Consider the following 14,046-nt stretch of genomic DNA (forward strand, 5'->3'; position numbering starts at 1 on the left):
AATAGAAAAGCTTTTCGTTTAATGTTTAAAATAACAACGTTTTTGAAAAATTGGTTTTACAATGTATTACTTTTTCTTTTGTCCTTCTATTTTGATTCTGATAAGTCTCAAATTATTTATTTTAAATAGCTATTTGATTGAATCGATGTAAAAATAAATTTTTATTGATTTTTTTTTAATATAACCAACTTTTTAAAAAAATACGAAAATAATCATATTTTCAAAAAAAAAACAAAATAACCAATATTTTCATCAGACGTCTCTTCTCCAAAATTGATTATTTTGGTATTTTTTTTTTAAAAGTTGATTATTTTAAAAAAAAAATCACAACTTTAATTTATTTTCAAACATTTAATTAAATTACTTTAATATAATAAATTAGGAATTAATTTTAGAAAACAAACAAATATTTGAACTCGTCCTAGTAGACACACCCTGAAATTTTGGAACCCTAGCACTGTTTCCGTCTCCGTTCACCGTCATCCGCCCTACAACCGCCGCTTCCGATGGCTCTGCGAGGAGTTTGGCAACTGAAGAAGCTCGTTGTTAGCTATAGTGATTGGGGCGGAAGTAGCAGAGGTATTAGGTATATATACAACAATCCCCTTACATTCTTTAATTTTCAATCTCAAATCCATCGATTTATGCTTCGGGAACCTATTTTCTATTTACGTATTTTGTTTGTGGAATTTTCAGAAAATTAATTTTGCTTGGTTTTATTCAAATTGTGGCTTATGAACCCTAAATCACGTTCATTAAATTGATTTTGCCAGAAATTTGGGTTTTCTTGTTCTTAACAATTGAGATTGATTACAAGCTTACAATGTTGCTTTTTCTTTTATCAATATTTCAATCAGTGCTGGCTTAGTTTTTTGTATTCTAACTTGAATTAGTTTCTGCATTTGAATAATAAGCTATGAGTAATCTCTTTCGAAAGCTATCCTGCTTCAAACAAGAGATTCTTACTTTAAGTTTTAAATATTTGATAGGGCATTTATGGAGTCGCATATGCCAGCATTTAAGGAGTCGAATCCTCAGTTAGAGGTGGCCACTGAAATGATTCGTGGTCAGCATCCACATTTAAAGGCTTTTTACAGTAAGATTCCTGGGCTCGCTCATAACTTTGCCACTAATTTTTTTTTTAGTAATTGTAACCAATGATTCTCTTGTGGAAAACAGAGAACCATAACGACCGAGTGGTGTGTGTGAAGAATATGGATCCGGAAGAGATACTTCTGCATGCAACCAGGCTGAGAAATGCACTCGGAAGAAAAGTAATAAAACTGAGGACAAGGCATGTAACCAAACACCCTAGTGTGCAAGGTACATGGACAACTGCGTTGAAATATTAGGATGAACAAACCAGGTGTGTGAGAAAGCTACCCTAGTAGTGCTAAGTAATCCTTTTTTTTTGCCAGTTCATCAAATATTTGTGAACTGGTTAGCGTAAGTTCTTATGTTGTCTTGATCAACTGCCAGGATTTCAATAGTTCAGGTCAGATATATTTTCTTTGTTGGTTTGGTTTAAGACCTTCTGTTTGTTAAAAGTCATAGCTTAGCCTTTTAAGTCTCTTTTTGATTAGTTATCATCTTATTATGGCTAAGGAAGTGAACTTGTTCAAATTGTTAGTTTGTAATAATATCTATCAGATTCATCAGAGTTCTAAAATTCTTTTGCATTCGTGCTTTTTCTATCTTGTGAAATAACCATCCTGTACTCTAGTCGCTGAAGAAAAATGATTCATTGTTACTATATAATGGATCTGCATTAAACGACACTGGAAACTCGATTTAATCATAACAATGCTTAAAAATTTTAGTACACAAACACAATTATCAAATATTGTAAAACATCATTAAACTATTTTGTATAACCAAATAGCTGCTTCATAGTATATTCCCCTGTTATTGTTGGTGGTCTATTCCACATTAGCTATGCTAATTGGTGATTCGCTCTCTTAGTTGTATGAGCGCCATCAAACCATATCCAACAGGGTTATGGCATACCTCAGTTTTCTCTTCCAGTAAATCCTCCTCGACACCCTTAATCTCTATAGGCCCCATTTCAACAGCAGGCTATCTTTCCTTCCTTAAACTCTATACAATATATGGAGAACAATATCCGAACAAACCACAGTTTTAAATTAAAGGTAAAAATTAGGCATGATTTGTTTTTCTGTAATGTTGCTAAACTGCACAAAATCTTTTAGTCTTTTTTAACTTTGTAAGTTCTTATTAGAATCTTTTGATCTTTTAGTATCTTTAATCTCTGCATGCACATTTGTAAAGTTATTATTATTATTTGAAATGAAATTACACTGGTATAACATTCAAATATACTTTGAGAATGAGAATAACAGTAGAAAGCATGCTATGTTCAGAATTACCATGCAACAATGGTAAGAACTAAGAACACAATCATTCATACTTATTACTTATTGTGTAGTGATATTTTACCCCAAGCATACGAGTTTGAGACATCAAAGATTTCAAGTAATCAATAGTTTCATCAATGACTAACAGCGGATGCTTTCCTTTTGCTCCTGGAGTTAAGTTCTCGAGAATTTTCAATGATTCACGGATTTTAGCCTTTCTCAATTGAATATCACCAACTGCTGAATTATCTTCTTCGGTTTTCCTGGTAAAATACATTTGGCCACCAGAATACTTTGATTTGGCGTCGCTGACACACTCACGCGGTTCATGTAGGTTTACTGAACTAGCACTGTCCACGGGCCGTGGTAATCTTTTGTACATACCATCAATTAACTTATGCTTTTGGTTGCCTAATCAGAGATGGCAAAATCCTCCTTTGTGTCTTCGGTTGGGTTCTTATATCAAATAAGTCCTTTCATTAGACAATGGAGAATGACCTGTACTTGTTACTTCATTGTAATCGCCGTCATCATCAGAATAAAGCAATGCATAGATTTCTTCTATGTTTTTGTGCATTTCACTTTCTACATTTATTACATGATTCTGATCGGACTCATTGGGCAAACTGTATTTTTGTAAATGCTTTTGACCAAAATTAGTTGCCCGTCTGTCCTGATTAACATCGTAAGCTTGAGCGGATTGCATAGTAGTAACAAATGGACTCTGAATAAGTGAGAAGCAAGGACTGTAAAACAACCTTGTCTTATTAACTCTGTAATTATTTCTTTCTTTCAAACACGGTTCTGTTTTGGGATGAACCCTTGCACTTCATTGATCTGATCAGTCTAAAGGCTTGGGGTAGCAGGAGCTGTGAAACTTGGAAATGCATTGAGAGCTTTTTTATTTTCTGATAGCTGTGCTTTCATTAAGGGCTTATCTTTTGCATCTCAGATTTTGAAGAAATCTACTCATTAAAATAAAATGACCAATCTATTATACAATATTATACCAATGTCTAAAAACATTGTTAATAGTTGAACAATTTTTGACTTATCCCTGTTTGTTCTTGCTCAATCAAGTGTTATTTCAACTTAATCCATACCATCAAAGAATATCGTGAGGGTGATTATGCTATCATATTTCTCTAAAGCTTAAGTGAGCAATATGCACTTATATGTTTAAATTTATGCCCATGAATCATCTCCCTCACATTAACAAGGTTTTTATAAGTCTAGGAAATACAACACCTCTCGAAGAAGGAGAAAAACCGGTTTCCATCCTTGCTAATCCATTTAGACCCTTTAACCATGGTCGTTCTACCGACTATACTGGTAAAGCTAATGCCACACTGTTGAAGTATGCTTAAAAAAAACATGCCCCCTCTTTATTTTAAGAGGACTATTCTTGCTCCCTCCTCCAATGTTGGTGATAGATTCTTATCTGAACATGTTGAGGAGATCAATGATGAAGATGGGAACATGACCTTTACTCCCGACAAGCAAAAGGCTCTAGTTGTTTTATTTATAAAAGTAAAGAAAACTCCTTATCAACCATATCCAAATTTTCATAATCTCAACTCCTCAATTCACCCGCCAACAGAAAACTCCTTATCAACCATATCCAAATTTTCATAATCTCAACTCCTCAATTCACCCGCCAACAAATATTCATACTTTGATATTTTCTTCCAAATGATAATTATGTCTGGATAATTTATATAAGATCCACTAATCATGTGTTCACTCCAAATATCTATCTAGAAATTTACTCGAAACATAAACCTTTTTTTTTTATCAAACCTTCCAATGGTTCCACCATCACTAATAATTACTTTGGCAGCATTGAGATCTTTCCTTTTTTTATATTTATTTTTTAATCTTAATAATGTTCTCTTTATACCTGGATTTTACACCAATGTAGTTTCCATACCTAAACTTGCATTTTCCCTTGATTGTCACACATATTTGATTCAAAAAATTGTATCATATATGGCAACCACACTTGAATGATGATCGGTGCAACTTGATTACATTAGAGATTGTACTTACTCATCTTTTCATGTCTCCACAATAATAAACCTAAGCATTGTAGTTACAATGTTAACATTTTCATGATAAAAAATTAGGACCTTTGACATTATCATTTTGGACATCCTTCTAATGACACTCTTGTCCATATTAATAAAGTTTTTCCTTAAGTTAAACCTACTAAATCTTCTCTACTTGTGACACTTGTTTTTATGCTAAACACAAATGTCCTTCTTTTCATGATAGCATTAAAGTTTCTCATAATTGCTTTGATCATGTACCTATGGATGTCTAAGGCCCTTTTTCTATACCTTTCTTTGTTTCTTTTTTTTTTATCAATGGTCGTTGTTATATATATATATATATATATATATATATATATATATATATATATATATATATATATATATATATATATATATATATATATATATATATATATATATATAAAGATATAGGTTTTGTTGGGTCTTATTCCATCCGAGAATCAGAAATGGATGTAGTTGAAAAATTGATGATCTTGAACGGTTGCTCCAATCTCCTTTAAGGTAGTGCAGGGTGGACCTGCATAGTTAACACTCAAGTCAGTTCAAGATTCAAGAGGAGTATATTGAAAAGTGAATATCAAAGATTGTACCTTACTCCCTTACTCTTAGCGCATGAATTGATTTTATACCATGAGTCAGATGAAGTGGATTTGAGATAGATTGGACCTTGGTTATTTGGGCCTTTGGCCAGTCCAGAACAGTTGCCCCCAAGGCTTTACTAGATATTGAAGGAGTCGAAGGAAGCCTTAAGTGTCACTGGACGACCTCTATGATGTGGTCCGATGTGGAATGGAACTAAAACACTTGTGACCGTTTTTTTGAAAAAGTAATAGGGAACGAGTGTATTTGATGGGGTTCCATCATTGAAACACTTCATCAGTTTTTTGACACGTGCAGTGACGTGATCATCTAGAGTATGACACAGTTTACAGAGTACTTGAGTGCACTCGAGTTGACGTGTATCCACGAGTGAAAATTTAGCCATTGATCTTGTGATTTCTTTCTGTAGTTGATTTGATCCTTTTAGCTGCCATTGTTTATAAACATAGTGAATTAAGTATTTGGAATTTTTTGCAACCTGTATCATTCAAAAGTGCGGTTACTTTTTAAAAAACGTCTTTGTTCCTTCTTCCTTGAGAGTATTACTATAAGCAATTTTAACACTTAAAGCTTTCGCCTTTCTTCCAATCCTCATATTTCATCAATCCTACCTAACCAGTTACCCTTCTAACTCAAGTTTTATCTTTAGCATTTCTTGTTTTCTAGTCAGGATGAGAGATAATACAATCGTCCTAGTAGCGATTTTTAAGTTGAAATTTCATCTTCCTCTGTAATGGGAACCTCCCCTGATTCTCATCTTTCTCCTCTTAGTAGAGATCACCTAGAAGCACAAATCATACCTATATTTGACGATTATGACCCAGAAAAGGGTGTCTAGGTATTTCTTAGAGGAAGAAACTTCATCACCTGGTTCATTAGATACCCTTATATCAAATAATGGTGGAGGAATAAGTTGCGTCGAACTCTCTATGCCCCCTGTGTCTTATCCGATGAGGAGATACATACCAATCGACAAAAGAGATAACAAACTAAGAATTATATTCAGTTTCGTCTAAGGATTGACAATTGTGAGTCTAGTGACACTAAAGGGTTGGATCATTTAGAACTTTGAGCCACTCAGGCGCGGTTGAGTATGTCTAGGTGGATTCAAGAATAATGGGTACTCTATTGGCTTTGGACACCGATGTTGTTATAAATGCGAGCGACATTGTGGTCGGTAATCCCTTAGAGTGGTTAGCTCTTCTAGTGGAGTCGAAAAAAAGGACATGCAATTCTTTTGATGAATGTTTGTTTATAAGAATAGGACTTCGATCACCCTTTTCTAACTTTGAGTTAGTCGCCCTGAAATATTTAAAAACTACCCCTTCCTAGCTTCTCCTGGGATCTTGGGTGTATATAAGGGTATTTCAATTGTGTGTCGAGCACAAATCTTGAAAGCTCCCTCTTAGCTTTTTTTCTTATCTTTTCTATTTGAGGCGTACTTCCCATGACAACTTCTATAATCCAGGACTTATTTACTTTCATCTAGTCAACTCTTAGTTCGAGCCTTTTACTCTGGACTAGGGCGACTTCATGGGGTGTTTTTATTGGCAAAACCTCTAACATCCGTGACTCATCTCATTTTTTGTTATCTCTCTACCGATTCTTCTCACTTCTGTTAAATTTTGTATCTGAAGCACTGGTTCAAGAGCCACTCTAACTGGAGTGCTCACTTATACTATACCAAGTCAAATTCTCTTTCTCGAACGATGTGACAATGAAGGAGGAACTACAATTCTGGTTTCATGGGCTTGGCTATAAAGAAGGGTTCGACCCCGGTGAGGTATCCCATATCGAGGTGAAAAAGAGACTGATTGCCATTCATGCTATCTTGAGTGCAGTTAACCAGGAGCATAGCAGAAAGATTTTTAGTGAGAGCGGAGGCTTTGTGCTTTTTTTTGACATGTGTGATTGTGTTTTGCAGATATCATGGATAAAGTAAGCAAGTTAAAATTATTATACAATTTTGCAAATGCTTAAGGTATTCAAACCATGTTATCTTTTCCCCCACTCATTTAGCTTCTGCTCATGGGGTGGATCAACTTTTAGAAGTTGCATCCACTTTAATTATGGAGGAGTCAACTCGCCTCTAGTTTCAACAAAGAGGGCTCGGGATGAGGAACAACACTCCCCCCGAGATGAGGGTTTTCCAAAACAGACTCTCATTAATAAGGGTGATGCTTTTGGGAGGTATCTCCCTTCATGCGGGTGTTGGTTGTCTTTTCTTCTTGGCATGCTCATACCCCTAAGGAGGCGGCCATTACTGTCTTTTCTTCAACATCAGATTTGTCCTTCATTTAGAATCTCCCTAAGGAGGATAAGACGGAACTGGCTTATAAGCTTGCCCACAACATGTTTAAAAAAAATTCTATCTTCTCTCTTAACTTTTCCAAATTGGGAGATGGCTTGGCTTTGGATAATCCCTTCAAGTAAAAGGATACTTGGAAAGGGGATACTGAAGTTATTGAGCTAAGGTGCTATATTCTCCAAAAGGAGCTTACTCTGCTGCAGGAGGAGGTTAGAGCTGCCAATTCTTTGCAAGAAGCGATGAAAATACACGGCCCTCTTTCTAGTTTTGAAATTTTGGCGTAGTCAGATTTCAGATGTTCTACTCCAAGTCATGACATCTAATCCAACATTATAACTAATACAACAAGACAGTTATACAAATTAAACTTTGTACTAATATGCACACGTTCACAGATGTCACGACATCTGCTTCTATATCACCCTAGAATGGAGGAACACCTAGTTCTGTGCATCTGGTAGAAGGGCTCAGCAGAGATCAACCATAGCACTGACTTCTATTATTTTCCTACACAATTATCAGCAAGATGTCTCAATAGTGATTTGAACATCATCTGGTACATTATTCCAGTTTGCTGGCCTTGTACTTGTATTTCCTAAAATAAAGGTTGAACAAGTTAATCTAAATTTCACTTATTAGGGTGCTAACAAATAGGCTATTTGTTAGGTTCATTAAATGTAGTTCAGTTGTTAGTTTCCTGGTTTTTAGCTCAGCTGTTGAATTCCTGAAGAATAGCCTGAGAAAATTACTGAAACAGAAAAACTAATCATCCTACAATTCAGCACATGCTGTCAGGAATGAATGTTACAACATTCAGTTTGACAACCAGAACATATACCTCATGCTGATTCAGTTATGTCCCTGAAAACCGACTGTGCTAAATTTGCTGTACTGTAAAAGACTAACCAGTCTCTACTTCAGTATCAGCATACATGACTAACTGTCAAGACATCCAATTTGACAGTTTCACAATGATCCTTTGCCCAGGTCTGTTATCTTCTTGATAACCAGACTGAAATAAATACTGAACTGAAGCAGAAAAACCAACCAGCCTATTATTCAGTATATGTTGTTAATGATGAATGCCAAAACATTCTGATTGACATTCAAACATGAGGCTATGTATCAGGTCTGTTATTATCTTGATAAGCAGACTGAAATACAAGCTGAGTTATGGCAGACAGGATTATAACATGCAGAAGGTAAACAAACACAGGAAATTGTTAACCCAGTTCGGTGCAACATCACCTACTCTGGGGGCATACCAAGCCAGGAAGAAGATCCACTATCAGCAGTACTAATTCAGAGTTAAACTCCCCCGTTTACAACTCTTCACTTAATCCCTATCCAATGCAATCTATACCTAGGAACTCCTAGATAGAAACCTCCAGTTTCCATTCCTATCACTACAAATACAATGTAATGTTAAAACAACTTGAACATGCTTCACAACTTCGTTCAAGACCATAACAACTCTTGCCTACAGGCTTTGAGTTACAAATACTCTCAGCTTTGAACACTGAGAAACACATGGTAACCTTCCCACAGGTTGGGAGGTTTACCTCACACACACCCCTAATTTTTCAATCTATGAGGCTTACAAAACCTAGGTTACAATGTGCTATTTATAATCTAAACACCCAACTGGATTTAGGCCTTGAGAAATCGAAGTAAACTTCTTCTTTGCTGTTACAAAGTCAGCAGAGAATTTCTGCTACAAATAAGGTCTTCAAGATTTTAGTTCCTAAAATCTCTCCATATATATCTCCATATTTAGAGCCTATATATTCTGATTGAGTCTTTAAGACCTCCACATGGAAGTTAGGATATTCACCAAATATCCTCACTAATCCCAGAATATATACTGAATTAATTAATTCAGTTTTCTACACATATGCGATGTCACGGGCATGATGTCGTGACATCGTACATGACATGTTGGTTCAGATGTTGAACTTCTTCAACCTAACATATTAAAACAACAGAGATGATTACATTATTTGTTTTGCAAAATTAATGCCAATCCTAAGGTATTAACAATCTCCCCCTTTGGCAAATTTTAGCTAAAACAAATAAGCCTCTGTCATTATCTCCACCACCACAAACACCAAAGTTGGTGTACATGAGGAAGTAGAGGTACAAGACGCAGTTGCATCACAACCCTTCCCCTCAACAGGAGGGCTTCCTGAAGAATATGTAATGCTGAGTACATAGACAATGTAACTCAGATCACAAGACACAACTGTCTTCTTAACTCAGATCACACGACACAAGAGGTATACACAGTTAGTGACTTTAGTGCCTGAAGCCAACTTCTGCTTGCTACCACATTTTGCTTGCTTGCTTGCTTCTGGTACATTCTTTGGACAATATTTCTCTCTCCCTTTTTAGCTAAACATTTGTAAATGAACCCTTCACAAAACCAGATCCAGGCGCAGTTTGCCCAAACCTTAACATACCCCATGGTTTAGAGGGAATGGAATGTTTCTCTTGTGAGAAGAGGAGTGCTGTTACATCCTTTAAATAGTCCAGCCTGTGCTTAGGAATTAACGGTAGGAATAAATGCTTGGTCAAGATTCATTAATATTTGCTGAGAAACAGTTAGAGAATCACCAACAAAATCTCAGACTATCTTTGAATACCTTTTATAGCTCTTGACTGTTTCTTTTCCAAAACAATAGTTCCAGTGCATGGAGACTATTCCATATATGCAGTCAGATACGTTGCACGCGATGTCTTAACATTCAACGCGGCTTTTGCCTGCATTCATCATGTATTCTTCCTATCAACATTTCCTAAGACCACTTTCGTACCTCCAGTAGAAACTTGACATTTGGCACCACTAAAGCCAAAATCACAAACACTAGTAGATGGTTACTCCCTCTGTACCACACAACTGTAACACTCAGGCTTATTCTAATTTATCATAATTAGACACACCACATCCATATTTCCTCATGACTTTAAGATTCAGAAGGAAATAACAGTATTGTCCAAGGCAATGTCATGACATCCGATCAGACATTCTTCTGCTCACTCAGCCTTGACATACACCACATCATCCTAATAACTAACAAGGTGCCATACCCAGTTATCTGAGAGCACATAGACCACAAGCTTGATGATTACTTGCAACGTAGCGACAGAACTCCCCCTGTCATGAACAACCAACTCTCCTCCTGAAACATGGAGATCACATATGAACATATCCAACACCCCAAAGTTGGACCTTTACAAACTTCCTGATCCAAGGAGAACCCATACCACTTGATGAATGGAAAACATTAGACGCATCTTCATGTCTTCAAGAGCACACCCTCTGTTCAACCCTCTTGGCTGAACACATCCATACTCTGTGTCAATCTCTCTCTCTTTTAGCCAGAACAGAAAACCACATTACAAAGTGTTCTAACATGAGTTAGGACATCCTTCACAACATAACTCCATCTGATACTCTTCAGATATCACTGAGTTATTGGCTTGATCCACAAGAGCCCAGACAGAACTTGGGACATATACATTCTCATCCCATTACAAGAGATAATCTTCCATAGATAGCTCAGAACTCCTACCACAAGCTCCAAGAGATGAATAGAAAACACCTCCTTTTGTCTTCAACTTACTACTTTTCTGCTCAAAAGTAATTTGTCTCAGACTTTCCTCAAGAATAATCAGTTGCCATATGTCGATCATCTTGATTCTTCGTACTCACTTCTGAGATAGACCAAATGCCACTGGTTGATTACCTCCTTCATGAATCCTCATATGAACAAGTCAAATGCCACTTTTTGACCTCTCCAAGTTTATCAGACTTCTCCCAAAGATATTCTGACCTTCCAAGTGAGACTTGAACTTCAAGCTACATGTTAAACGAAACTTAGATTCTCTAAGACATGAACATGTAACATCTTCTCCATCCAGCAACTCCAAAGAACTGCAATGAGAACGATCTTTTTGAAGTACCCAATCTACAACTCTGTAGACCCTTCTATCTTAAGTTGATGTGCCACTTCACCAACTAAGATTCTGATGTTGAACCAAATGTCACAACATTGTGTTTTAACATTTAGCTGTTGAATTCAGCTCCTTCTTTTGCCACTTGAAAGAACTTCCTCCCTACACAGAACAAGAGTTCAATGCTCTCATAGACTTGATTGTGGAACCAAGTTTGAGTAAACAACCTCCATCCTGCAGGTTTGCAGTTAAGTCATCCAAGCTCACACCTTGATGAATCCCTGCTTCTTCTCCAAAGACATCAGACACTATGATGCATGAGTCTTCAGAAGGACCAGTTAGAGACTAACCCTTCAGCTATACCAAGGATTTCACTTCCTAAAGCAAGGCTGTTTCCATGATGTCAAGAATGCTGCCACTTGTTCTTAACTCCACAATGTGCATTAGCCAATGCACTTCCTTACCTAGATCAGAAATAAACTGATCCAAGTAACCACCATCAAGACTATGATATCTTCTTCTTCTTGTACACACCAAGGCTGAACATGTTTCTTGCCAGGAAACCTTTTCAGAGATCATATGCTTTTGCTGCCACCAAAGAGATAGATCATAAACCACTGTACTATCCTTCCTGTGATTCTGCACAGGGTCTTGAAGAAGAGATGTTCCAACATCATTAGGAACATCAATTGTCTTGAGCTCTAAGGATAATCAATTAAATACTTGAACTTGGCACAAGTAGACATTGATCTTAAATCCCTTCCCAATTATCCTTTCAGATACTTCCACCACAAGAATACTTTGAAAATACTCTTCTTGTGTCAACATCTTTTGCTTGCAAGCACCTCAATAGTTTTGAGAATCTTTCCAGATTAGATTCACCCTTAGGAAGGAGAGAGATGAATCCTTCCTTGCAAATGTGTCACACAACAACCGGAACCTATGTGACACAGGTCAACAGCCAACCAGACCCTAGGCTGACCAAACGTGAGGAGGTTAACTAAAACTCCCCCTCAAATTAACAATCATGGAGACTCCACACCAATATCCATGCATTGCACACAAATGTCTCAACATGACATACACCATCCCTATCAGTGGTAACTAACTCTATGAGTTATACCTATACATACTCCAATCACACCAATCAGACTCCAGCTGACCATAAGTACTAGTGATACAAAATAACACCAGTCAATGATAGATATGCATTGCCAGAGCATACTACCTCAACCAACCTCTGAATCTTCATATTCACACTCCTTGAAAGAACTGCCACTTCTGAGCGTGGTGTTTGAATAACCAGATTCATGGTCCCAATCCTCTTAAATGAAATAGCAATCAGGTTACCCCATCATTGACTTCTAACATCCAGGGGACTTGTCTTCCAACACAACATAGTACTTTAGGGAACAACTATCCAACCCTGATCAATCTACAGGAATAAGACAAGCAGCAGGAAGTTGCACAATGTCACATTTCAACCAGCTCCACTTCTAGAGTTCAGACGTCCGAAAGTGACCTTCTTGAGCACACACACAGTTGACCCTATCCTTGTCAACTTTGTACCCACAGATGTCTCCTCTTCCAGGTCAGGAGTAGATTCCAAACACAAGTATCCCTTTGTTTGACACCTAAAAACATCTGCTCTTCAACCAGTAGCTGCATACTTGTTGAACAACATGTTCTAACATCACATAGAACATTAGTTCCACCTCCTTGGAACAAACCCTCCTTGAAAATCTTCAAGGTCTTCATATACACTACCCAAGAGAGTAACAGAATCAGTGATCAGGTGATTCTTACCATCCTGAAGTGAGAACGTCATGATGAGTGGACTTGAGGAGACTCAAGTATCTTTGACATCTTCAGTAGAGTATGATGAAATCTTCAATACAACAGCCTTTAATCCACATGAGGGGAAACTTCATCAGAGTTTGAGTTTTGCCAGGTATTATGCAGCGGAAATCATAATACAACTCAACCTATGACCACACACTTCACCCGATCAGCCTCCAAGAACATACCAAGTTTGAATATGTTTCAATACTAGCACAGCTGTTCCACACAAAGGCCAATTACCAACCTCCAGAGACAGGTACCCACAGTTCCTGTCATGAATAGTCCATCCACCTACTTCAAGGGACCATTCAGGGAACTCATAGAACCTTCAACAGGTTCCAACATCAGTACTAACATAACTCCTTGCAAGATACCAGAAAGTATCACCCATGGATCTCATCCAGAAACAGAACAGGATGCCTGCTCTGATACCATTTGAAATTCTGGCGTAGTCAGATTTCAGATTTTCTACTCCAAGTCATGACATCTGATCCAACATTGTAACTAATACAGCAAGACAGTTATACAAATTAAACCCTGTACTAATATGCACACGTTCACAGATGTCACGACATCTGCTTCTATATCACCCTAGAATGGAGGAACACCTAGTTCTGTGCATCTGGTAGAAGGGCTCAGCAGAGATCAACCATAGCACTGACTTCTGTTATTTTCCTACACAGTTATCAGCAAGATGTCTCGATAGTGATTTGAACATCATCTGGTACATTATTCCAGTTTGCTGGCCTTGTACTTGTATTTCCTAAAATAAAGGTTGAACAAGTTAATCTAAATTTCACTTATTAGGGTGCTAACAAATAGGCTATTTGTTAGGTTCATTAAATGTAGTTCAGTTGTTAGTTTCCTGGTTTTTAGCTCAGCTGTTGAATTC

General features: G+C 37.0%; 1 protein-coding gene and 1 pseudogene across 1 annotated transcript; one reads left to right on the plus strand and one right to left on the minus strand.

Moving 5' to 3' along the window:
- Window positions 1–380: 380 nt before the first annotated feature.
- On the plus strand, window positions 381–1,660 carry LOC127085896 (54S ribosomal protein L51, mitochondrial). The gene is made up of 3 exons (XM_051026457.1): window positions 381–586; window positions 990–1,096; window positions 1,180–1,660. The coding sequence occupies exons 1-3, from the start codon at window positions 507–509 to the stop codon at window positions 1,350–1,352; spliced, it is 360 nt and encodes a 119-aa protein (XP_050882414.1). The 5' UTR covers window positions 381–506; the 3' UTR covers window positions 1,353–1,660.
- Window positions 1,661–2,073: 413 nt separating this feature from the next.
- LOC127115325 (transcription factor SAC51-like) lies at window positions 2,074–3,302 on the minus strand (annotated as a pseudogene).
- Between the last annotated feature and the right edge of the window lie 10,744 nt (window positions 3,303–14,046).

This window comes from Lathyrus oleraceus, chromosome 1 (genome assembly GCF_024323335.1).
Source record: "Lathyrus oleraceus cultivar Zhongwan6 chromosome 1, CAAS_Psat_ZW6_1.0, whole genome shotgun sequence".
NCBI classification, from domain to species: domain Eukaryota; kingdom Viridiplantae; phylum Streptophyta; class Magnoliopsida; order Fabales; family Fabaceae; genus Lathyrus; species Lathyrus oleraceus.